Source organism: Hemitrygon akajei, chromosome 6 (assembly GCF_048418815.1).
Source record: "Hemitrygon akajei chromosome 6, sHemAka1.3, whole genome shotgun sequence".
NCBI lineage: Eukaryota > Metazoa > Chordata > Chondrichthyes > Myliobatiformes > Dasyatidae > Hemitrygon > Hemitrygon akajei.
Window position 1 is genome coordinate 179,524,057 of NC_133129.1, and position 26,657 is coordinate 179,550,713.

The following is a 26,657-nucleotide window of genomic DNA, read 5'->3' on the forward strand; positions in this document are numbered from 1 at the left end:
TTAATTACAACATAGAACAGTATAGCACAGTACAGGCCCTTTAGTCCATAAAGTTGTGCTGACCTTTCAACCTTCTCTAAGATCACTTTAACCCTTCTCTCCCACATAGCCTCCCATTTTTCTTCCACTCCAATCTGAGAATCTCTTAAATGTCCTATCTATTTGCCTTTACCACCACCCCTGGCAGCTTGTTCCATGCACCCTCCACTCTATGTAAAGAGGCCCTATACTTTCCTCCAAATATCATAAAGTTATGCCTCCTTGATTTAGCTATTTCTGTTCTGGGAAAAAATAGCTGGCTATCTATTTGATCTACACAGCTTATCATGTTAAATACCTCTATCAAGTCACCTTTCATTCTCTTTCAGTACAAAGAGAAAAGTCACTTTACCTTTCCTCATAGACACACTCTCTAAATAAGGCAGCATCCAGGTAAATCTCCTTTTCACCTTCCCTAAAGCTTTCCCATCCTTCCAATAATGAAGTGACCAGAAATGAACACAAAAAAATTAGCAAATGTAAATTGCTCCTGGTGCACAGCAGTGTTCGAATTTGGGAGTATATTAAAAGTGGGAAGAATAAAAATAACATTAATGCAAGATTAGTACAGGTGAATAGTTAATGGTTGCATGGACCTGGTGGGCCAAAGAATGTTTCTATGCTAAATAAGGGCCTTGGGAGTCCTTGGGAGAGGTGACATAGGGTCGGAAGGTGTTGAATCATCGTGGATAGAGCATAGGTACTGCAAGGGTAAAAAGACCCTAATGGGAGTTGTATTCAGACCTCTAAACAGTAGTAAGGATATAGTTTACAATCACAACTGGAGATAGACAATGCATGCCAAAAGGGCAATCTCAATAGTCATGGGGGATTTCAATGTGCAGATAGATTGGGAAAATCAGGTTGGTGCTGGATTCCAGGAGAGGGAATTTCTAGAGTGCCTACGAGATGGTTTTTAAGAGCAGCTCATGATTGAACCCACCAGGGGGATCAGCTATTCTGGATTGGGTGTTGTGCAATGAATTGGGATTGATTAGAGAGCTTAAGGTAGACACACCCTCAGGGACAAGTGATCATAATATGATGGAATTTACCCTGAAATTTGAGAAGGAGAAGCTAAAGTTGGATTTCAGTATTACAGTAAAGTACAGGGAATTACAGAGACATAATAGAGGAGCTGGACAGAACTGATTGGAAAAGAACACTGGCAGGGATGACAGCAGAGTAGCAATGGCTGGAATTTCTGGAAACAATTCAGAAGGCACAGAATATATACATTCCAAAGAGGAAGAAATATTCTAAAGGCAAGATGAGACAAATGTGGCTAACGAAAGAAGTCAAAGCCAACATAAAAGCCAAAGAGAAGATATCAGAATCAGGTTTATTATCACTGGCACGCGACGTGAAATTTGTTAACTTAGCAGTAGCAGCAGTTCAATGTAATATATAACCTAGCAGAGAAAAACAAATAATAATAATAAATAAAATCAAAAAATAATAATAAATAAACAAGTAAATCAATTACGTATATTGACTAGATTAAAAAACGTACAAAAACAGCAATACTGTATATTAAAAAGTGAGGTATGTAATAGAGCAAAAATTTGTGGGAAGTTAGGGGATTGGGAAGCTTTTAAAAAACCAGCAGAAGGGAAATAATAAAGTCGTTAAGAAAACAAAGATGAAATACGAAAGTAAACTAACCAGTAATATTAACATAACATAAAATTAACATAAACAGTAAAAGAGAGGCGAGAGTAGATATCGGACTGCTGGAAAACAATGCTGGAGAAGTAGTAATAGGAGGACAATGAAACGGTGTATGAACTGAATAAATATTTTGCACTACTCTTCACTGTAGAAGACTCTAGCAGTTTGGTGGAAGTTTCCAGGTGTCAAGGATCATGAAGTATGTGATATTACCATAACTAGAGAGAAGGTTCTTGGGAAACTGACAAGTCTGAAGGTAGATAAGTCACCTGGACCAGGTGGTGTGCACCCCGGAGTTTTGAAAGAGGTCGCTGAAGAGATTGTAGAGGCATTAGTAATGGTCTTTCAAGAATCCACTAGATTCTGGAATGCTTCCAGAAGACTGGAAAATTGCAAATGTCACTTCCCCCTTCAAGAATGGAGAGTGGCAAAAGAAAGGAGACTATAGGCCAGTTAGTCTGACCTCAGTGGTTGGGAAGAAGTTGGAGTCGATGATTAAGGATGAGGTCTCAGGGTATTTGAAGGCACATGATAAAATAGGCAGTAGTGAGCATGATTTTCTCTAGGGAAAATCTTGCCTGAGAAATCTGATGGAATTCTTTGAAGCAACAAGCAGGATAGATAAAGGAGAATCAGTTGATGTTGTGTACTTTGATTTTCAGAAGGCTTTAGACAAGGCGTCACACATGAGGCTGCTTAACAAGACATAAGCCCATGGTATTACAAGAAAGATTCTAGCATGAATAAAGCAGTGGCTGATTGGCAGGAGGCAAAGAGTGGGAATAAACGAAGCCTTTTCTGGTTGGCTGCCAATGACTAGTTGGGTGTTCCTTCGGTCTTTGTAAGGACTGATTCTTTTTTACGTTATATGATTGCACTACCTGTATGTATAATCTATATTTTCATTTATATTTATCATTATTATTGTTATGAGCAGAGGGACAACATCTGCCGGAAGTAAATTCCTTGTATGTGCATAGGTACTTGGCGATTAAAGTCTGATTCTGATATGTCAATGATTTGGATGATGGAATTGATGGCTTTGTTGCCAAGTTTGCAAATGATATGAAGGTGGGTGGAGGGGCAGGTTGTTTTCAGGAAATACAGTGGCTACAGGAGGACTTAGACAGACTAGGAGAATGGGCAAAGAAATGGCAGATGGAATACAGTGTCAGGAAGTATATGGTCATGCACTTTGGTAGAAGAAGTGAAAGGGTCAACAATTGCCTAAATAGAGAGAAAATACAGAAAACTGAGGTGCAAAGGGACTTGGGAGTCCTTGTGCAGGATTTCGTAAAGGTTAATTTGCAGGTTGTGTCTGTGGTGAGGAAGGCAAATGCAATGTTAGCATTCATTTCAAGAGGACTAGAATATAAAAGGAAGGATGTAATGTTGAGACTTTATAAAGGACTGGAGAGGCCTCACTTGGAGTATTGTGAGAAGGTTAGGGCCCATTATCTTGGAAAGGATGTACTGAAACTGGAGCGGATTCAAAGGAGGTTCACAAAAATGATTCCAGGATTGAATAGCTTGTCATATGAACAGCATTTGATGGCTCTGGGCCTGGACTCACTAGAATTCAGAAGAATGAGGGGTGACCTCATTGAAACCTATTAAATGCTGAAAGGCCTCAATAGAGTGGATGTGGAGAGGATCTTTCCTATGATGAGAGAGTCTCAGAGGAACCAGCCTCAAGATAGAGGGACATCCTTTTAGAACAGAGATGAAGAATTTCTTTAGCCAGCGAGTGGTGAATCTGTGGAATTCTTTGCCACAGGTAGTTTTGGAGGCCACGTCTTTATGTATATTTGACAGATTCTTGATTGGTCAGGGCATGAAGGGATATGGAGAGAAAGCAGGAGATTGCAGCTGAGGGGAAAATTGGTTCAGCCATGATGAAACTCGATAGGCCAAATGGCCTAATTCTGCTCCTATATCTTATGGTTTTATGGTCTTATGCAGGATTCCGTATTGATTAACTTGCAGGTTGAGTCAGCAGTAAGAAAGGCAAGTGCAATGTTAGTGTTCATTTCAAGAGGACTAAAATGCAAAAGCAAGAGTATAATGCTGAGGCTTTATAAGGCATTTGTCAGACTACATTAGGCATATTGTGAGCAGTTTTGGGACCCTTAACCAAGAAACGCTGGCATTGCCTAGAATCCAGACAAGGTTCACAAGAATTATCCCTGAAATGAAAGGGTTAACATATGAGAAACTTGAGAGTGGGGAAGTCCAGGATCTGAGGGCACAGCCTCAGAATTGAGGGACTTTCATTTTGGACAGAGATGAAGAAAAATTCCTTTAGCTAGAGAGTGGTGAATCTGGGGAATGTAATGCCACAGACAGCTGTGCAGGTTAAGTCACTGGGTATATTTAAGGTGGTGGTTGATTTCTTTATGATTATTCAGGGCATTAAAGATTACAGGGAGAAGGCAGCAGAATGTGTGGAATGATGAAATGGTGGAGCAGACTTGATGGGCCAAAGTGGCCTAATTCTGCACCTACATCCTATGGTATTCTTCCATGACTCGATAAATTAGAAAATGACCATATGTTGCAAAACTCAATTCTCAAAGTCCTACCTAGTTTTTAAAATGCAGAAATTTTGGATTAATTCTAGAATTAAATATGTTGAAATCCCTACAGGCATCTTCAGTGTTGAAGCAAGCTAACTTTTATAACACTGAAATTCATTATTACTTTATTTAATTAACTTGTTAATGCATTTGGAAGGTTGAACACAATAATTCCTGCATAGAAACTAATTTGACAGATATTGGAACTGATTAAAGAGGAAGTTTACTCACATATGTCTAACGATTCATGAAAAGGTAAGCACTGTTTTTGCTCTGACCTTCTGCATTGCACCTGTGCTTGCAACACCACAGAATACCAACATACAGGAATTGTGAAACACGAGGTGTGGTAGGGACTATTCATAATTAATGTTATAGCAATTCAGAGAGTCTCATAGCCTGGGGCATAATAAAACTTCAACAAACTTGTGGGCAATAACAGCAAAAAACTTTTGTTTTATTTTGCAAAGCAAAATTTGTCGTTCATTCTCAACCTTAAAGGTTTTCAACAGTATTGATCCAACTTTAAATCCTGATTATTCAGTGACAAGTGAAAAGCATAATCATTTGCATGATTTACTCCCTATTGCACCTTTCTTTTCCACTTATTGTGACAGAACTAGATCTACCTGCTGGTGATCACAGCGCACTCTGAAGAAATTACAAAGAAATTTGAGTCACAGTTCCTGTGGTTTGTGAAGATTTAACTACCGTAACCTCTTCTCAGAATTTGTCCCCAGTTGTATGAAGCTGATCAAATGGAGGACCAAATGAACTTACATCCCAATACATGAGGATATATCATCCCAGCAATATTGAACTCTTGGAAAAATAATCAGTAAACTCTAAATCAACATTAGAGATGAATTTTGAAAGAGAATTCCAATATCTATGTGCAATTCTATTTTATGAAACTTGGTTGCACATTGAAGATATGAGACAATTTTCTCGTATATGAACTGAACATCTGTTAAATCTGAATGATTTTGTTCATACAGTGCAAACAATTTTACATGCCAGTGATGCAACATTTCACTACAGTAGAATTAAAAACAGCAACGCAGTGAATAATCACTTAAAGCAATGGGCTGATCTACCAGGCGTGTTTCCAAACACATTCAAAATCACGTCCAGTCATCCGTAGAATAAATGTGTTATCAAAGCATCAAAAGTCGACAATTGACATCCATGTGGAAAGGAGACTTTGGTGTCTGTGGGTTGTGGATAATCCACATGCATAAAGGAATTTTCAGCAGACAATGTCAACAGGAAAACAGCTTACACTTTTTTCCCCCAAACTGTCTAATTTTTTTCTTACAAATATCTAAAGTGTGTTTTATTTTCCATCCAAGTAGCTGCACTCATAATATTACTTGACAATTTTGATGTTTAATACAAAACAAATTAAAAGAAAAAAATAACAAAAAATCTATCAAACTGATTAACAAAAATATTTGGAAAATTAGTGGCAATTATTTGATCATCTTAGAATTAATCCTCCTGCTGTTTTCAGCGGCTGAAGCTACTGCTTTACATTTTAGGTAGTTAAAGAAAATTTCTGTGCGGCACAGCAAACTGACCTATTGTAAATGCATCACAAATACAAGAAAATCTGCGAATGCTGGAAATCCAGAGCAACACACACAAAATGCTATAGGAATCCAACAAGCCAGGCAGCATCTCTGGTAAAGAGTAAACAATCGGCATTTCAGGTCCTGATGAAGGGTCTCTGTTCGAAATGTCGACTGTTTAATTTTTTCCAGCATTTTTCTGTGTATTGTAAATGTACCACTGAATTGGGAATGGAAATGACAGGAGAAACTTTTCAACTATAGTACAAAGCAATGGCAAAATAGTATTTATATTTAAAGGTTCTCTGAAATGTAGGAAAAATTTAAGTAATTTATTTTGTATAATATTAAGATGAATAAATGTTCTATTTAAAAATGAAGTCAATACACTCTGGAGATACTCAACACAAGGAGCATCTGTGGAAAGAGAAAACTCTGTTAATGCTTCAGATCGGTGATCTTTTCTCAGAACTAGAAAAGACAGACAGCAAGCTTGTCAGTAATTGCAGAGAACGTGGGTAGTACAAATGGAATGGCAACATCAGAGGGGAGATCCAGAGAACCCAGATGACACCAATGTTAACAGTGTGGTACAAGAGAGGGAGTGAATACTTGTTAATCATACCTGAGGTAATGTAAATAGATGAAGATCAATGAAGGCACAAAAAACAATGCTGTAACTCTCGGATGCTGAACAAAACATTTGCTGAAAATCTGAAATAAAAAGAATTCTGAACTGCTTAGATTGCATCTACAGAGATGTAAAGGAGACACCAGACATGTATAGAAAAGAAAAATCTGAAAAAAAATGAATATGGTAGCTTACTCAGGACCGCGACCCACCAAAAGCCAACTTCAGTTTACCGTAGATTTCGCACTACAGAGCGCACCTGATTAAAAGCCGCTGGCTCTAATTTTAGAAAGAAAATCAATTTTGTACTTGTACAAGCCGCACCGGATTTTAGGCCGCACCGGATTTTCGGCCGCAGGTGTCCCACGTTGTAATATGAGATATTTACACAGAAAGATATTACACGTGAGGATTTTTAAACTTTTAATTAAATCCATATGGTAACATAAACAAATACATATTGCAAATGCTTTTTTTCGAACCGTGTCTGTAACGCGGCTACTTTTAAATATACATACGTATCGGTAACACACAAATTACGTTGCGTATACTTTTTTACTGAACAACATTCCAATATCTCCTAACGACTGGTAAAAAATATATATACTGCAGCCTACCAGGAAAAGTTATTGATCGCCTTTAACTTAAAAGCAGCGTTCGCTCAGATCTAATGCCGCTCGCCCCCCACCTTCCCATTTATCGCAAACCGGTATTTCCCACAAGACGCGGCGAAACCGGGTGTGACGTCATAGCATCCCGGGATGTAGTACAGAAAACAAATATAGTTAAAACACTTCTAACTTAAAAAATACTAACAAATGAATTACTAACGAAAATATTATAAACTAAATAACTGCCATAAAGGCAGCACAATGCTTTTCTTCGAGTGTTTTCCATGTTGATGAGGGTGAGTACAAATGACTGATTTACAATAATTTAATTGTGAAAGTGCGCTTGATTTATCGTACAATTTCATTGGACCTCTGTGAACTACTCATCAATTTTATTGGTCTACTGTTACGAGGCAAAATGTTTTTGGCGGCATGAAAAAAAATCATGCATTAGCCGCACCGTAGTAAAGGCCGCAGTGTTCAAAGCTGTTCAAAATGTGGGAAAAAAGTAGCGGCTTATAATCCGACATCTACGGTAATATCAACACTGGCAGCCTAGTCCGCAGCTGCTTTGGCATTCTGTCGTGGGCACCACAGTAGTGTAGCAGTTAGTGTGATGGTCCAAAGACATACTGGTTAGTAGGGTGATTGGCCATTGTAAATTGTCCTGTGATTGGGCTAGTGTTAAAATAGTTGGGTTGCTGGGCGGTATGGCTCATTGTGTCGGAAGGGCCTGTTTGGTGCTGTATCTCAATAAAAAAAAAATACTCTCTCCCCTTAACCCTCTCATTCTTGCTTCTTATGTAAAGACTTTCTGATACATTTGGCTACATAATATCTGGTGTCTACATGGCCAAGGATCTAACTTTTGTTTGTTTATATTTTATAACTCAAACATTTTATAAGGGCAAATTGTTGTTTGTTATAAAACTTAAAATAGGAACAGCTCCACAATATTGTAGTTGCAGATGGACAAGTGCACAGATGCTTTGATCGTTGATCTGGAGATGATAGTTACAATCCCACTACAGTAGATAAGAAATTCTGAAGGAAGAAAATCATATCTGATTTGCTTTATATCTGACTTCAGTAGTTAACTTCGAGAAGAAAACCAGTGGTCTGAGACAATCCTCATCAGAGGATCACCAACTCTAAAATCCTAGGTATTATTATTTCGGAGAACCTGCCCTGGGCCCAACATGTAAGTGCAAGTACGCAGACAACTGAAACTTTGACAAACTTCTATAGATGTGAAGTAGAGAGTATACTGAATGGCTGCATGACAGCCTGGTATGCAACCATCAATGCCCTTGAATGAAAAATCGTACAAAAAGTAGTGAATACAACCTAGTCCATTACAGGTGAAGCCCTCCCCACCATTTAGCACATCTACATGGAGCGTAGTCGCAGGAAAGCAGCATCCATCATCAGCGACCCCTTCCACCCAGTACTTGCTGTCTTCTTGCTCCTGCCATCAGGAATAAGGTATAAGAACCACCAAGTTCGGGAACAGTTACTACCCCGCTTGAGCCAAAGGGGATAACTTCACTCTCCCATCAATGAAATGTTCCCACAACCAATGGACGCACTTCCAAGGACTCTTCATCTCATGTTCTTGATATTTATTGCTTATTTGTTTATTATTATTTTATCTTTTTTGTATTTGCAGTTTGTTGTCTCTGTACTCTGGCTGAACACCTAGTTCGGGAATCTCATTGATTCTGTTATGGTTATTATTTTATAGATTTATTGAGTATGCCCACAAGAAAATGAATCTCAGGGTTGCATATAGTGACATCCTCTTGCATTTGTACAGAGCCCTGGTGAGACCACACCTGGAGTATTGTGTACAGTCTTGGTCTCCAGGGTTAAGGAAGGACATCCTGGCTGTAGAGGAAGTGCAGCGTAGATTCACGAGGTTAATTCCTGGGATGTCTGGACTGTCTTATGCAGAGAGGTTAGAGAGACTGGGCTTGTACACGCTGGAATTAAGGAGATTGAGAGGGGATCTGATTGAAACATATAAGATTATTAAGGGATTGGACAAGATAGAGGCAGGAAATATGTTCCAGATGCTGGGAGAGTCCAGTACCAGAGGGCATGGTTTGAGAATAAGGGGTAGGTCATTTAGGACAGAGTTAAGGAAAAACTTCTTCTCCCAGAAAGTTGTGGGGGTCTGGAATGCACTGCCTCGGAAGGTAGTGGAGGCCAATTCTCTGGATGCTTTCAAGAAGGAGCTAGATAGGTATCTTATGGATAGGGGAATCAAGGGATATGGGGACAAGGCAGGAACCGGGTATTGATAAGGAATTGATCAGCCAGGATCTCAAAATGGCGGTGCAGGCTCGAAGGGCCAAATGGTCTACTTCTGCACCTATTGTCTATTGACATACTGTACATGTACTTTGATAATAAATTTACTTTGTCTTCAAAAAGGGAAGCAAGCCATTCAATTCAATACTTTGAAATCCAGTAAGTTAAAAAAACCTAAAAATAATCTAATAATTCTCTTACCAACAAGGAGAAGAGTTCCAACAGCTAGGCCACCTCCTAAAAAATGAAATGGAAATAATTAATGCATTTCATTTTATCCCACTTCCTCTGGAGAATGAAGAAAATTGGCATGTCTACTTTGACTTTCACGAATTTTAATCAATGTACCACTTAGAAAGCATCCCATTCAGGTGCATGATTACTTGGTATGGCAACTGTTCTATCTGAGGCTGCACAGCAGTGAATTGTGGACACAGCTTGGCACATCACAAAACTAGCCTAACCTCTGTGGAATCTGTCTACACTTCTTGATGCCTTGGTAAAGTAGCCAACATAATCAAAGACCTCTCCTACCCCAGAAATTCTCTTCTCCCCTCTCCCATTAGGCAGAAGATACAGAAGACTGAAAGCAGATACCATCAGGCTCCAGGACAGCTTCTATTCTGCTATGTTATTCTATTTACCGGTGTTTTAATACAATAAGATGGGTTCCTGACCGCACAATCTACCTTGTTATGGCCTTGCACCTTATTGTCTGTCTGTACTTTTTGCTCTGTAACTATAACACTTCACTCTGCTTTCTGGTATTGCTTTCCTTCAATACACTGTTGTAATGAAACTATCTGTAACAATGGCATGCATAATAAAGTTTTTCACAGTAATCAGTACATGTGACAATAAATCAATTTACCAATTTAGAGCTTCAAGACTGGGGTGGGAGGTGGGGAATACAGATTGGACCATAAAGAACAATATTTACATGGTAACTTATTACTACAAAAAACAAAAAAAGGACACTTCAGGTTTCTTCTGATGAGCAAAATAATGTAATTGAATTCCCGATAAAGGGCACAAGAAGAATTTCAAAAGAATGTTACCAAAATTGTTAGAAACCGTCAGTAAGCCATATGAATAGATAATATGATCTGATGGTGAAATAATATAACAGAGCAGACCAGTCAATGAGGGACTATTTTTATAGAAAAAGGAGTGGATTCCAATATGGGATTAACTTGGCCACCATTTTCCCACTAGGACGCCATGGTAGCATAGCAGTTAATGTGGCACTATTACAGCTCGGGATGTTGGGAGCTCAGAGTTCAATCCCAGCATCCTCTAAAGGAGTCTGTATCTCCTCCCTCAGGAATGTGTGGGCTTTCTCTAGGTTCTCTGGCTTCCTCACACAGTAGGGTTAGGGTTAAATCGGGGGTTGCTGGGTGGCATGGCTTAAAGGGCTGGAAGAGCCTATTCTGCACAGTATCTTTAAATAAATGAAGTCTTTGTGCCATTTGCAAAGTCAATATGCAAACATTTGAAGTTCAAGGTTCAAAGTAAATGAAATAAAAGTACCGAAGTATGTATGTTACCATATACTACTTGTGAGATTCATTTTCTTGCATATATTTACAGAAAAATAAAGAAATACAAAATAATTTATGAAAAATTATAAATAACCAGGAATAATCAACAAATAATATGCAAAAGAAAACAAATCATGCAAATAATAACAAAGCAAATAAATAATTTGAAGGCTGAATATGAAATCAACATCGATCTGTACATGAAAAATGGGGCTCACACTAAACTTCCACAAAGAACTTCTATCAACTTTCCTTGCAGCACAGTAACACTCTTCAACAAGAAATGCCAACGCTGAGATCTTGGAAAATGAGGATCCTGTGGTGTCTTGGATAAATGAGGGAAAGGATACTTGGAGATCAAGGCATCACACGTGGCACAAAGCTTATGGTCCACCAGGCAGCAGTGATCTCTGCCTTCCTGCGTGCTTCTCAGAAAATGGACTACCTATAGCAAGCATCTCAAAGCACTGGAAAGGTACTTTCAACACCATTTCCAAAAAGGGCTCAAAAACAAGCCATCCACCCCATCATGTTCATGCCACTATCAGGTACAGCACTGATATCTATGGTTATTTGCTTCAAATCACAAAACAACCGCCACAAACACTTTCAGCATCATTTCAACAAACTAATTTCGGATCCAGTTTTCCAATTTACCCTGGATGAAATGCTCAAATTTTTGGACCAGTCTCCCATAAAGGACCTGGTAAACAGATTTAATGAAGTCAATGTTGACTATATCTACACAGCTGTGTGCACTGATAAACTTTGTGATCCTCTCATCTTCTAAACCCATTGGTAGGTTCAGCAAACCAAAATCCTCTCCAAGGTAAACAATCCCAGTACCAGGTTATTTATCTTTATTTTGATACGGTACAGAATAGACCCTTCTAGCTGTGCTGCCCAGAAACTCCCAATTTAACCCTAGCCTAATCACAAGACAACTTACAATAACCAATTAAGCTACCAACTGACATGTCTTTGGACTGTGGGAGGAAACCCACGTGGTCATGAGGAGAATATAGACTCCTTAGAGTCAGCGGTGGGAATTGAACCCGGGTCGCTGAGGCTGTAAAGCTTGCTAAAAGCTGCGCTACCATGCCACAGAGTCAGCTGGCCTGGATAAACAGGCCATGTGAATACCTGACAGAAAATGTCATGAAAACAAAATCAAATACAGTAAGAGATTATCAGCTAATCAAAGGACATTTCAATCAGTTTTTGGGAATCCCTGACCTAAGGTCAATCAAAATGGAGGAGCATTTGGGATCGCACTGGGAGCCCAAGATCATTTATCTGGAGCACACTGAAGCAGTGCACCTTATCAACTTCTACCTCCCACCTTCTTCTGCACCAGGTATCTCACCTGTCATAGATAGGTGGGATATGATATCCAAAATATTTGATCTGAAACAATGAAAATATTTTCACATAGCCTCATAAGTTTTCATCCGCATAGATAGTTGATAGTTTGTTTTACCCGTACTCCTCTGCAAAAATCTGTCTCTGCAACTATTCCAGACTGGGATGCTCTAGACACAAAGAAACCTCAACAAGCAGCCATGCAGTTAATATAACTTCTTAATTCTGGCCAATAGAAAGGTAGTAAAACTGATAACACTTCTGGTTAATGATGAAATAAGTAGTCAGAATACACGAGCATGGCCCTTCTACCTGCATTTAATAGGTGTGGATATGAGGAGGAGGCTTATCTTTCATACTTGATGCACCATAAAACACAATAACAAATGTCAAGAATACCAGAATTAGGTTTACAATCAATAGCAGGGTCTTGTAATCTTGTTTTGACAAGCTGAAACATCATGGATTTTATTTCTAATACCCTTTATTTCTTTAAATTCATCAGGTTTGTTGAAAAATGTATTACATTTTCAAAGTGTTTTGGGTACTTGTAGGAATAACATCCAATAATCTGTAAACTGCATTGGTCTGGCATGACTAAAACTTTAATGTATATCAGAGGGCAGCAGGGCTGGATAAGAGGGAGACGAAAACAAGAAAGGGAATTTTAAAACTGAGAAATAAAGTCAGTGGCTGCTGATGTGATGTTTTACTGCCAAGATAGCTTTTCTTCAACAAATTTAGAATAATTTCAAATTTACAGAAGGTACAATTTGGGAAGAAACCTGGGAGCAAATTGGCTGGAGATAATAAATGAGGCAGAAAAAACACAAGTGACAATCTTAGTGATAGCATGAATTATTTGCTGGGAATCTGCTGCACATCCCAGTGTCAAAAATGCTAGCAAATTTGCTGTCTGCTTTGGGCTCAGAGATCACAGAGTGGAATGGATTTAATGGCTAGGAAATGAAACATTCACTTGGGACAAAAAAAAATTATTTCATTCTAAGTCCCTACCCATCTAATCATGAATAAAAATAAATTAAAAATGGGGAAAAAAGTAATGCCACCTCAGATTCATGGAGATGCAAAAGCATTTCCACACCTACATAGAAATGCATTAGAAAAGTATGCAGAGTCAAAGAAAGCTTGACATAAAAGTTGCATTTAAGGGGAACGAATTTAATTACATGCTGGTCAATAACATCAAGGGTGGAAAAAAAAAGAATTTCTGCCGAATATAAGAATATTTATAAACAAATAGTATAATAATAGAGCATAGCTTTCAAAATCAATTGAAGTAGGTAGCATAATATATTTTAGGGGAGATTGGACAAGTATTCAGGACAGCAAGGAATAGAGAAGAACGACGATAGATTTGAGATGAACAACCACAAACAAGAGAAAATCTGGAAATGCTGGAAATCCAAAGCAACACAGATAAAATGCTGGAGGAACTCGAGGCCAGGCAGCATCTATGGAAAAGTGTACAGTACAGTCGGCGTTTCAGCAGCATTTTGTGTGTGTTGCTTGAGATAAACAACGAAGATGGAAGAGGGAGATTCAAGTTTAGGTCAAACGCCAGCACAGAATGGACGGGCCAAATGGCTTTCTTTTCGGTCGTGAGTCTTCTTGTATAAATACTTAGATTGTAGCCGGGATTTGCTTAGATGGGTAGAAGGGCTTTGCTGAGCTACTGGATGGTGTTTTCCACCGGGATGCAGCTGTGATATTTAACAGCTCCTGGGTCGAAGCCCCTGCGGGCTGGTGTTCGCCCTGGTATACCCAGCTACACTGACCTATCACGTAGTCAAGGGAAGGCACCCCGGTGGAGAGCAGCAGCTGCCCGTTATGCACCGACGGCCGGGTTCCCGGCATCGACGTCCGTTGATTGCGGGCCCTCCGCTGGAAGCTCGTGCCCGAGCGCGCCGCCATCTTCCTGAGCCAGTAGCATTATGGGTAAGGGGAGGCGGGGCTTCCGTGGCGGGGCGGAGCCACCGGAAACTCCTGGCGCAGATCACACCAATCAGAGTAGGCGTTTCAAACTCTCTTCGCCGGCAACGCTGCTAAGCTGCTTTCTGATTGACTCCCGTCTCCCTGGTGCTCCGCCCATTTCACACGCTGATGCTGCTGTCTTCTTTCACTGAAAGTACGATTGACTTTGTTAACGCATTGTTTATCTAACGTTTTGGAAGATAAAGGTACTTTCATTTTTTAACGTTTGAAAGCACTGTTGTTAGTTTATAAATATTCTGTTAACAAGCATTGAACTTAAATGCTTTGAAACTTCTAAATGCACTGAATGGTTCTGAACTGTCACGGTTGCCATAAACGCTCCTAGGCCAAATGCGCACGCTTGTGGGCAATGGGTGCTGGGATATGTTATGAAACTACAAATCCCAGAATGCACGCGTTTGTGTACCTTTAAGCGAGTCTGCAAAATCGATTTGCAAAAATAACGTTTTGTTCAGTACCATCGCATAAGACTAATTTAAGTAAATACAGTAGGCGACTTTCACCTCCATGTTTTTATTGTGAATGCTGCCTACTCAATATACCTATAATGCAAGTAAGTTTTTCACGGCACCTGCTCATACATGTAGTGCATATGACAATAAACTTGAGGTTGACTTTGAAGGTAGTGTGGTATGGATTGGAACTGGAGCTAAAGTAATTGAATTATAAGCAACACGCACAAAATGCTGAGCCTGTCAGGCTGAAACGTCGACTGTACATTTTTCACCATAGATGCTCTGAGTTGCTCCAGCGTTTGCTCTACGGTGCTCCAGATTTTCAGCATTTGCGGTCTGTCTTGTGTCTCTAATTGAATTATAAAGCCGAACATACTCAATGTACTTCTGTGCAGAGTGACATACAGTACTGTGCAGAAGTCTTAGGCAACGTAGATTTTTTAAAATATGGTTTCAGATAGAATAGCTCCCACGGAGCTTTGATTTGAACATAATGGAAGCTGTCTGGGATTACCTGGAGCGACAGAAGCAAGCGAAACAGCCTAAGTATGCAGAATTGTGATGTTATCCAAGATGCTTGGAACAACCTAACGGCAGAGTCTCTTATAAAACTGCATGACAGTGCACCTGAGAGAATTGATGCAGTTAAGGCAAATGGAGGTCACACGAAGTTTTGATTTGATTTAGTTTTTTTCTACTGTTTGCTGCTCTTTATAATAATTTTTTGATATTTAGAAACTCTTCATTTAATTATTTTTGAAAGCATCTGCTTTACAGACAGCACACAAAAAATGCTGGTGGAACGCAGCAGGTTAGGCAGCATCTATAGGGAGAAGCGCTGTCGACGTTTCGGGCTGAGACCCTTCGTCAGTGCTTTACAGAATTGTTTATACATGTGCCCATGACATTTACACAGTTCTTTGAAACTGTTGATAAACAAAAATGCTGGAATTCCGAATGAAAAACTGCAGATGCTGGATATACCAATCATCTGCAGAGGGGATTATGGCCTTTTATCAGAAGCTGTCTGTGCAAGTAATTGGTCCAGAATATTAATTATATATGTCTAAACAGTTTGTCTGACTTATTCAGTATTTTGAGCATTTTCTCATCTTTGTTCTATCAAACAGACAAGGTTGTGCTGGTTGTTACTATAATAAAATTATGGACACAAGATAATAGAATTATAATTTTGTTGTGAGATTAAGATTTTTTTTAGAAAAGCAGAATGCAGTTTCCAGACTCTATCATTTGTTATGTTTTGTATGCACCCATTCCAGTAATATCTTGTGTTATCCAGAAGTATATTTATAATCTTACCCACTCTTTACTAAGTTGTTAAGCTTTGTATCATCTATCTATGCTTCTTATAAGAAGAAGAATATTGGCATAGTACCTTTGTGTCAACATGTTATAGTTAGGCTCTCCAAATCATGCTTTTAAACCAGCGTTCTGTCTCTGCCATCATCATCTACCTGCAGTACTGAGACATCAGAGCTGATGTCACAGTGGCAGAAAGCCAGGTGGAAGTGGTGGTCCAGTGTGTTTTCCATATTGATTGTGATTGGCATGCAAATTAGAGTAATCAGAACAGCCATAAGCCTGAAAGTCTCTTTCAGATATTGAATCACTTCACCTTATTGGACAATGCTTGGAAGTAGCAAGGTAGCTATGATTGGCATACCAGCCGCATTGCTCAATAAAATAAAACCAAAGCTCCAAAACTTGTTCAAACTCAAACTACTCTGTTCTAGACCAGCTGTCTGCTTAATGTTGCCTCTTCTGGATTCTGCCAGGACCAAGGGGTTGCCTGATTTCATTACAGCTTCATTCGAGCAAACAGAATGAAAGGAGATGAATTCCAGTGACGAGCTTAGAGTCTGCCTCAGATTTTGGCATAATACCCAACACGAAGGAAAATGGTTGGTGTTGTTGGATATCAGTTATCTAATTGCTGCCGAGATTTCTCAGTGTAAGGTTCTCAGCTGCTTTATCTCAGTCAGAAGTGACAATTTCCATTTTCAATTTGTGCCTAAGTTTAGCAAGGCCTAGACAGTATTCACCTTAGGTTGATAAGTGACAAGGTGCACATTATCTTTAAACAAAAACTTCTCTACTGCTATTGAGGCAAGTGTTACCTTCATTCATGTCATGACCTTTAGCCAGAAACTTAACTGGAGAAGTCAAATAAATAACAAGTTGGCAAGTAATAGGTGGAAGAGGGAAAGGGTTGAAGAAGAAGGATAGGAGAGGTGAGTAGACCATGGGAGAAAGTGAAGAAGAAAGGGTACAGAATGAGATGATGGAAAGGTGAGGAGAGAAGTGTTGGGAAGGTAGAATGTTGAATGAACAAGGGGAAGGGAAAGAAATTATCTGAAATTAGAGAAATCAATGTGCATGCCGTCAGGTTGGAGTCAACCCAGACGGAATATATCGCATTTCTCCTACAGCCTGAATGTAGCCTCATCCTGACAGTTTTGTTCCTGGATGAATGCAGGCTTAACAACTCTGGAAAAAAACTTCCAGCAGTATTCAGGATGATGCAACTTGTATGATTGGTAGTTCATTTACAGATTATTGGATCAGGGCATCTTCATGATGTCCCATTTAGAAGATACACATTACCAGAACCTATTGGACAGGAGCTCTTAAACCCATGACCTCCACTATAGAAAGAAAAGATGCATGGGAAGTCCATCTCTTTCAGCATTCATTCCACATATCGCATTATCATTATTTGAAAAAGTTAAATCCTTCATAATGTTGGAATAAAATCCCAGAACACCTTCGCCAATAGTCTGTGTGAAGCAGTCTACATCAACACATCTTCAGAACTGGAAAAGACAGACAGCAAGTTTGTCAGTAATTGCAGAGAACGTGGGTAGTACAAATGGAATGTCAGTATCAGAGGGGAGATCCAGAGAGCCCAGATGATACCAATGTTAACAGTGTGGTACAAGAGAGGGAGTGAATACTTGTTAATCATACCTGAGGTAATGTAAATAGATGAAGATCAATGAAGGCATAAAAAACAATGCTGTAACTCTCCGATGCTGAACAAAACATTTGCTGAAAATCTGAAATAAAAAGAATTCTGAACTGCTTAGATTGCATCTACAGAGATGTAAAGGAGACACCAGATATGTATAGAAAAGAAAATTTTGAAAAAAAATGAATATGGTAGCTTACTCAGGACCGCAACTCAAACTACCTGCGTCTCAATATCACCAAGACCAAGGAGATGGTGGTGGACTTTAGGAGATCTAGGCCTCATATGGAGCCAGTGATCATTAATGGAGAATGTGTGGAGCAGGTTAAGACCTACAAGTATCTGGAAGTACAGTTAGACGAGAAGCTAGACTGGACTGCCAACACAGATGCCTTGTGCAGGAAGGCACAGAGTCGACTGTACTTCCTTAGAAGGTTGGCGTCATTCAATGTCTGTAGTGAGATGCTGAAGATGTTCTATAGGTCAGTTGTGGAGAGCGCCCTCTTCTTTGTGGTGGCGTGTTGGGGAGGAAGCATTAAGAAGAGGGACGCCTCACGTCTTAATAAGCTGGTAAGGAAGGCGGGCTCTGTCGTGGGCAAAGTACTGGAGAGTTTAACATCGGTAGCTGAGCGAAGGGCGCTGAGTAGGCTACGGTCAATTATGGAAAACTCTGAACATCCTCTACATAGCACCATCCAGAGACAGAGAAGCAGTTTCAGCGACAGGTTACTATCGATGCAATGCTCCTCAGACAGGATGAAGAGGTCAATACTCCCCAATGCCATTAGGCTTTACAATTCAACCGCCAGGACTTAAGAACTTTTTAAAAGCTATTATTAATGCTTTTTGAGATAGTGATTTAGATGCATATCATATTTTTTTACTGAGTTAAGTATTGTATGTTATTAGTTTTGCTACAACAAGTGTATGGGACATTGGAAAAAAAGTTGAATTTCCCCATGGGGATGAATAAAGTATCTATCTATCTATCTATCTATCTATCTATCTATCTATCTATCTATCTATCTATCAAAAGCCAACTTCAGTTTAATATCAACACTGGCAGCCTAGTCCGCAGCTGCTTTGGCATTCTGTCGTGGGCACCACAGTAGTGTAGCAGTTAGTGTGATGGTCCAAAGACATACTGGTTAGTAGGGTGATTGGCCATTGTAAATTGTCCTGTGATTGGGCTAGTGTTAAAATAGTTGGGTTGCTGGGCGGTATGGCTCATTGTGTTGGAAGGGCCTGTTTGGTGCTGTATCTCAATAAAAAAAATACTCTCTCTCCTTAACCCTCTCATTCTTGCTTCTTATGTAAAGACTTTCTGATACATTTGGCTACATAATATCTGGTGTTTACATGGCCAAGGATCTAACTTTTGTTTGTTTATATTTTATAACTCAAACATTTTTTATAAGGGCAAATTGTTGTTTGTTATAAAACTTAACATAGGAACAGCTCCACAAGATTGTAGTTGCAGATGGACAAGTGCATCTCTTTTTGCATTATTTATTTTAGTATATATTTCTTACTGTAATTTGTAGTATATTTTTATGTATTGCACTGATATTTGTCAGTGACCTCCACTATCTAAAAAGACAGACATGATGCAAATGGAAATATCATCCATCAGTTCAAGCTTTCTTCCCCAAATCTATATCACATTCTAAATCTGAAAATCTGACATTTAGCAATTCTGAAATCATACTTTATATCATGGATATTCTCAGACAAAATATTTAAAATCAGAATAATAAATGTTAATCATTTATTACTGATTTATGAGTAAAGTTTTTGCTTGAGTATTATAAATTTCATCCAAAATTTTTGGCATTAATAGTGAACTTTCCTTTTACATTTGATCTCCCAAAGTGCTCACGTCATACTTTTTGGATTAAACTCCATCTGACATTTCTTTGTCCATATCTGTCATCATCATCATCATTATGTGCCATGTTGTGTGACGTGGGTGATCATGGTCTTATGATTGTTCTTGGCAAATTTTTCTGCAGAAGTGATTTGCAATTGGCTCGTTTGGTAGAGACCTATCCCCACCCAACCACCCATCTCAGTAAACATTCTATATCCCTCTGTATTCTTTGGTAATCTTTGATATTATCTGAAACCCGTCAATGTTTATGTCATCTACAAACTACCTATCTATGCTTTCATATAAGGTGTGTGTGTGTGTGTGTGTGTGTGTGTGTGTGTGTGTGTGTGTGTGTGTGTGTGTGTGTGTGTGTGTGTGTGTGTGTGTGTGTGTGTGTGTGTGTGTGTGTGTGTGTGTGTGTGTGTGTGTGTGTGTGTGTGTGTGTGCTATTACAACAGAGGTCCCAGTATGGATATGGATTTTGCTGCAACATCTATTACTGAGGTAATTCCCCCAGGCAGAACTATGCATATTATTTTATTTACAATGATATGATGATATGTAATTTCTTTAAATGCTAAAAGTAACAAGTGACGTAATGTCTGATGCAAAAGTTTCCATGTTCCATATTGTGTCTAGTAATTGCACTGTGGGTAGTAAAAGTTCAATTAACCTTATAAAAGTTTTTTTGTAAATGTGTGTTGTTGATTCTGACTGAATTTTTTTCCTGACCACTTGACTACAGGTAGAAGAAAGGATTGTGTTGAAATAAGGAGACCTGTATATTCAGGATTCTAATGGAAAGCAAAATCAAAGGAAAATGACCCGAAACTCATTAGATCATGGTTTACTTTAATGTACATTTACATTGTAAAAGAAGTTTGCACATTTGCAGATTGCTTCAGACCATATGCTATAATACATGTTTCACAGTGCTTGAATTAAATTCAGTGAGGTCATTTGTAATTATACAGTTCTGTACATTATGGTGAGGGATGTTAATCTTGTCACTTGTCAACAGTAAATTGAAAAATATGGAACCACAGGCAAAGGGATAATGACATTTAGAATTCATTATACAGACTACTCCTGTCAATTTGAAATCACTTAATTTGAATCACTGGATGATTCAAATGTGCTTTAAAAAAGCTTCCAGTGCTGCTTTATTCCAGCTGCTTAATTCAAATTACTGGACAATTCCATTTTCTTAACGCATAAATAAAAGGGTTTGAAGTGGATGTGCACTGTAAAGGATTCAGTTAGTAGATGATATTTTCTTATGTATGGGCAATGTGAAAATACCTTTTTAAGTGGCAAATATATTAGGGATATCCAGACTAGAAGTTTGGTCAACATGGATCCTATTGTGAAATAAACAGATGCCACATGTACACGGGAACAAGAAATTACTTCATGTTTGATCATCTTATGAGAACATAAGACCATAAATTATAGGAACAGGATTAGGCCATTTGGCCCTTCCAGTCAGGTCTGCCATTCAATTATGGCTTTTTTTTAGCCCAATTCTTCTGCCTTCTCTCTGTAATCTTTAGCCCCTTTACCAATTTATGGACAATAGATTTCTGCCTAAATACATTCAATGACTTAGCCACCACCACCACCACCCTCTGTGATAATGAATTCTACAGATTTGTCACTCTCTAGCTGAAGAAATTGCTCTTCATCTCAGTTTTAAGATGATGTCCTTTTATTCTGAGGCTGTGTCATCAGATCCTGGAGTCTCCTACTAAAGCCAGACATCCCACCTCTCCCGGAAGCTCCGGGAGTCTCCCTCATATTGATAGCAGCTCCCTGATGCCCGCAAATTATATGCAATATCCCGGAAATCTTTTTTTTGAGAGGGAGAGGGAGAGGAAGAGCGAGAGGGAGCATCCTGCTTGGTCTCCCATCATGCTAAGTAGACCAATCAGTTTTCTCTGAGGGCGGGCTTTACAGTTGATATCTCTCCCTCTCCCTCTCCCTCCATCAGTTCAGTTTAGTGTCCTGTTGCACCATGGCAAAAAGAAAATATAAAACGTACTTCACCCCAGACTACTCTAAAGTGTACTCCTGCCTAATAGGGGTAAAAAATAATCACAGTGTTGCTCGCTGCACTGTTTGCAACAGTGACTTTTCTATTGCCCATGGTGGGTTAAATGACTGTAAAAGACATGTTGAGGTGTAACAGGTATCATTTGTTCATTAGAATAGCTGATGTTATTTAAACTAGCTGGCTAACTGCTAAGGAGCTACTCTATTGATGTCCCATGTGACGAAGCCAAACTCACTGTAGAATTGCTTAAAGTTGTAATAGAATAAAAAAAGACTCCATGATAATATAATATAATATAATATAAGTACATATATCACATTTTCTGCATATACTCAACTTGGTTTACAGATTACACAAAATCACTACATAAACTCTTGGAGGTTGACCGGGGTGGGGGGGGGGGGGGGTGGTGCCAGGATGCTACCTCCCTGAAATGAACTTTTGCAGGGTGGAATGTCTAAAGCAGAGGTTCCCAACCTTTTTTATGCCGTGGACCAACACCACAAAAGAAGGGGTCCATGCACCCCAGGTTGGGAACCCCTGTGCTAAAAAGTAACATTCTCTCCATGTCCACTCTATCCAGGCCTTTCAGTATTTGGCAGGTTTCATTGAGATTCCCCCCTCCTCTCTCTAAACTCCAGAGAGACCCAGAACCATCGTATGCTCCTCATGTTAAGCTTTTTATTGATGGGATCATGATTGTGAATCTTCTTTGGACTGTCTCCTGGCCAAACATATCTTTCTTTTGATGTAGGGTCCAAAGTTGATCACAATATTTCAAATACAATCTGACCAATGCCAATGAAGCCTTAGCAATATATTCTTTCTTTTATACAGGCAGTCCCCGGGTTACTTACGAGTTCCGTTCCTGAGTCCGTCTTTAAGTCCGATTTGTACGTAAGTCGGAACAAGTACATCTGGTATTATTTAGCATCTTGGTCGGTTGGAGCTTAAAAGAGTTCAGAAGGAACTCAGAGTACAGATAAGGGGGGCAAAGGAGCAGTATAGGAGGAAGCTAGAACAAAAACTGCAGAAAAAAAGCATGAAGGAGGTGTGGGATGGGATGAAGATCATCACCGGATGCGGTGCAAAGCGGGGGGCGAACATAAGTGGAGATGTGGAGAAAGCGAACCAGCTGAACAACTTCTTTAACAGGTTCGACAGCTCAATCTCATCCTCACCGCAGGAATCCACACCAGGCTTACTTCCCTCACAGGAAAATAGCCACTCACAGGAGACCTTGCCCACGCCCAGGATTACGGCTGCACAGGTGGAAGGTCAACTGAGGAAGATCTGTACCAGCAAGGCGGCTGGACCGGATGGAGTTTCCCCACGATTACTGAGGGCCTGTGCGACTGAGCTGGGAGAACCACTACAGCGCATCTTCAACATGAGCCTGGAGCAGAGAAGAGTACCCAGACAGTGGAAAACATCCTGTATTGTCCCGGTACCGAAGAAACCACAACCAAAGGAGTTGAATGACTTCAGACCTGTTGCCTTGACGTCGCACGTGATGAAGACCATGGAGCGGCTGATAATACAGAATCTGAGGCCACAAACCAGGCACGCCCAGGATCCTCTTCAGTTTGCGTATAAGGAGAAGGTGGGAGTGGAGGATGCTATCACGTATTTGCTGCACAAATCACTCTCTCACCTAGAGGGGGTCAGTTGTGCTGTGAGGATTACATTCCTTGACTTCTCTAGTGCCTTTAACACCATCCAGCCCAAGATCTTAAGGCACAAACTAACGGAGATGGGAGTAGACTCTCACATGGTGGATTGGATAGTGGACTACTTGACAGATAGACCTCAGTATGTGCGGTTGGGAGACTGTAGGTCTGACACGGTGGTCAGCAGCACAGGGGCGCCGCAGGGAACCGTACTCTCTCCGGTCCTGTTCACCCTGTACACATCAGACTTCCAATATAACTCGGAGTCCTGCCATGTGCAGAAGTTCGCTGATGACACGGCCATAGTGGGGTGTGTCAGGAATGGACAGGAGGAGGAGTATAGGAAACTGATACAGGACTTTGTGATATGGTGCAACTCAAACTACCTGCGTCTCAATATCACCAAGACCAAGGAGATGGTGGTGGACTTTAGGAGATCTAGGCCTCATATGGAGCCAGTGATCATTAATGGAGAATGTGTGGAGCAGGTTAAGACCTACAAGTATCTGGGAGTACAGTTAGACGAGAAGCTAGACTGGACTGCCAACACAGATGCCTTGTGCAGGAAGGCACAGAGTCGACTGTACTTCCTTAGAAGGTTGGCGTCATTCAATGTCTGTAGTGAGATGCTGAAGATGTTCTATAGGTCAGTTGTGGAGAGCGCCCTCTTCTTTGTGGTGGCGTGTTGGGGAGGAAGCATTAAGAAGAGGGACGCCTCACGTCTTAATAAGCTGGTAAGGAAGGCGGGCTCTGTCGTGGGCAAAGTACTGGAGAGTTTAACATCGGTAGCTGAGCGAAGGGCGCTGAGTAGGCTACGGTCAATTATGGAAAACTCTGAACATCCTCTACATAGCACCATCCAGAGACAGAGAAGCAGTTTCAGCGACAGGTTACTATCGATGCAATGCTCCTCAGACAGGATGAAGAGGTCAATACTCCCCAATGCCATTAGGCTTTACAATTCTACCGCCAGGACTTAAGAACTTTTTAAAGCTATTATTAATGCTTTTGAGATAGTGATTTAGATGCATATCATATTTTTTTTACTGAGTTAAGTATTGTATGTAATTAGTTTTGCTACAACAAGTGTATGGGACATTGGAAAAAAGTTGGAATTTCCCCATGGGGATGAATAAAGTATCTATCTATCTATCTATCTATCTATCTAGTATATAGTATATATTTTACCTTTCTATGCATATAAAACACTTAAGAAACGTATGTATTCCAATAATTAAACTACTGTTTAATAATTGTAGCTTTCATCAGGGCAGGGCGTTTCACATACTCCATTATTCTCACTTTATCTGTTATCCTTTAAAATTGTTCTGATTGTTGACCGACTGTAGCCTAACGCTCTTCCAGTAACCAATGGCGTTTCACCTCTTTTCAAACACTATTATTTCCACTTTATTTTCAATCGTGATCGCTTCCCGTCAATGGAACAGAAACACTGTGGGCGGCGGGTCCCGAGCTGCGCTGGATCTCAAGGTCCGCTGGGTCTTAAGGACCACCGCACCCCATCAACGGAGCAGAAACACTGTGGGCCACGGGTTCTGGGTTCCGCCGGGTCCTAAGATCCACCTCACTAAGACAGGCTAAATGGGACAAGTGGGGGCTGTGCTGAGTTTGGGTATTTGATCCTCCACAATATTCCGCGTGGGTATTTAAACTGGAGGTGGCAGTGTTTTTTTTTACGAGGTCGAGTTGCGAGCGCGACATCAACCCGGCATGGAACATCAACCCAGCACGGGAGCGAATTGTCACTGGATCGAACCTCTGTTCTCGAGCCCAGCGCTGATCTCACTGTGCCACCATCCGACCGGAACAGGGGCGGGGGCGGGGGCGGTGTCTGGGTGAATCTTACTAAGAAAAATATAAGCCAAATACAAAGTTAAACACTCAACACAGTGTCGACGGCAACGACTTAAGATGGCGGACGGCGTCGCAATCTGACTTAAAATGGCAGACGGTGGTCTCCTTCTTCGGTTTGTAAGTACGAGTTGTCCGTAAGTCGGATATTCGTAACTCGGGGGCTGCCTGTATTTCTAGTCCTCTCAAAATGGATGCTAACATTGCATTTTTCTTCCTTATTATTGACTCACCCTACAAGTGAACCTTCAGGGAATCTTGAACTAGGACTCTCAAGTCCCTTTGCATCTCTGATTTCTGAATTTTCTCCTCATCTAGAAACTAGGCTACTCCTTCCTACCATAGTTCATAACCTTCCACATCACTACACTGTATTCCATCTGCCACTTCTTTGCCCAGGCTTCCAATTTATCCAAATCCTCCAGATTTCCTCTCTTTGTGACATCATCTATTCCTCTACCTATCATGGTATTGTCTACAATGTTGGCCACAATGCTATCAGTTCCTTCATCCAGATCATTCATGTATAAAGTGAAAAGATATGGTCACTATACTGGGCCCTGAAGAACTCCACTAGAGACCAGCAGCCATTCTGGAAATCCTCACTCTCTGATTTCTCCCAGTCAGTCAGTTTTCTATCCATGCTAGTTGTCATTTGTGTAATACCACAGGTTCTTGTTTAGCACCTTGTGTGTGGCATCATATCAAAAATCCAGGTCCACGGACTCTGCTTAACCTGCTTATAACCTCATCAAAGGATTCTAACAGATTTGTCAGGCAAGATCTTAACAAAATTGTGCTGGCTTGGCTTTATTTTAGCAGGTACTTCCAACTTCTCTAAAGTTTCATTCTTAATAATTTTTATTTATTTTTATTGAGATACAGTGCAGAACAGACCCTTCCAGTCCCTTGAGCTGCACCGCCCAATAAAGCCAATTTAACCCTAACCTAATCACAAGACAATTTACAATAAACACTTAACCTACCAACTGGTAGGTCTTTGGACTGTGGAAAGAAACTCGATCAGTCAGGGGAGAACATACAAACTCCTTACAGACAGCAGTGGAGATTGAACCTGTGTCGCTGGTACTGTAAATTGTTGTGCTAACCACTACACTAATGTGCTGCTCCAAATAATGGACTCTAAAATCTTAACTAACCACTGAGGTTGGGCTAACAGGACTATAATTTCCTGTGTTTTGCCTCCTTATCTTAAGATCAAATAAAAGTGGCAGAGAAATGATGATTCAGTAGCTTCCAATGTAGCCCAGTACCACTTCAATAGAATAGCTGACCGGTGGTGTAGTGGCATCCACATCGAACTTCAAGGCAAGTGGTCCCGGGTCTGAATGTAGCTGGCTCCTTGCACACTGTCTGTCCATGCTAGGTTGAGTGTTGAGCTGGCAACTTGGTCTCA

The 26,657-nt window shown here is 40.2% G+C and overlaps 2 protein-coding genes across 5 annotated transcripts in view; one reads left to right on the plus strand and one right to left on the minus strand.

The window, feature by feature from the left end:
* Nucleotides 1-14,264, minus strand: part of elp4 (elongator acetyltransferase complex subunit 4) — a 232,292-nt gene extending 218,028 nt beyond the window's left edge. For both annotated transcript variants that reach the window (XM_073049847.1, XM_073049846.1), the window contains exons 1-2: nucleotides 14,115-14,264; nucleotides 9,614-9,649 (exon numbers count right to left, since the gene is read on the minus strand). In XM_073049847.1, coding sequence (XP_072905948.1) covers nucleotides 9,614-9,649; nucleotides 14,115-14,250 — 172 coding nt within the window. In that variant the 5' untranslated portion in view covers nucleotides 14,251-14,264. The remainder of the gene's footprint in view (nucleotides 1-9,613; nucleotides 9,650-14,114) is intronic.
* Nucleotides 14,265-14,401: 137 nt separating this feature from the next.
* The window catches only part of immp1l (inner mitochondrial membrane peptidase subunit 1), a 119,549-nt gene continuing 107,293 nt past the window's right edge, over nucleotides 14,402-26,657 (plus strand). The window contains exons 1-2 of one of the 3 annotated variants that reach the window (XM_073049850.1): nucleotides 14,427-14,516; nucleotides 22,536-22,595. The gene's annotated coding sequence lies outside the window, so the exon portion shown is untranslated. Of the gene's footprint in view, nucleotides 14,517-22,535; nucleotides 22,596-26,657 lie in introns of all 3 variants that reach the window. The other 2 variants (XM_073049851.1, XM_073049849.1) reach the window with 2 other exon arrangements.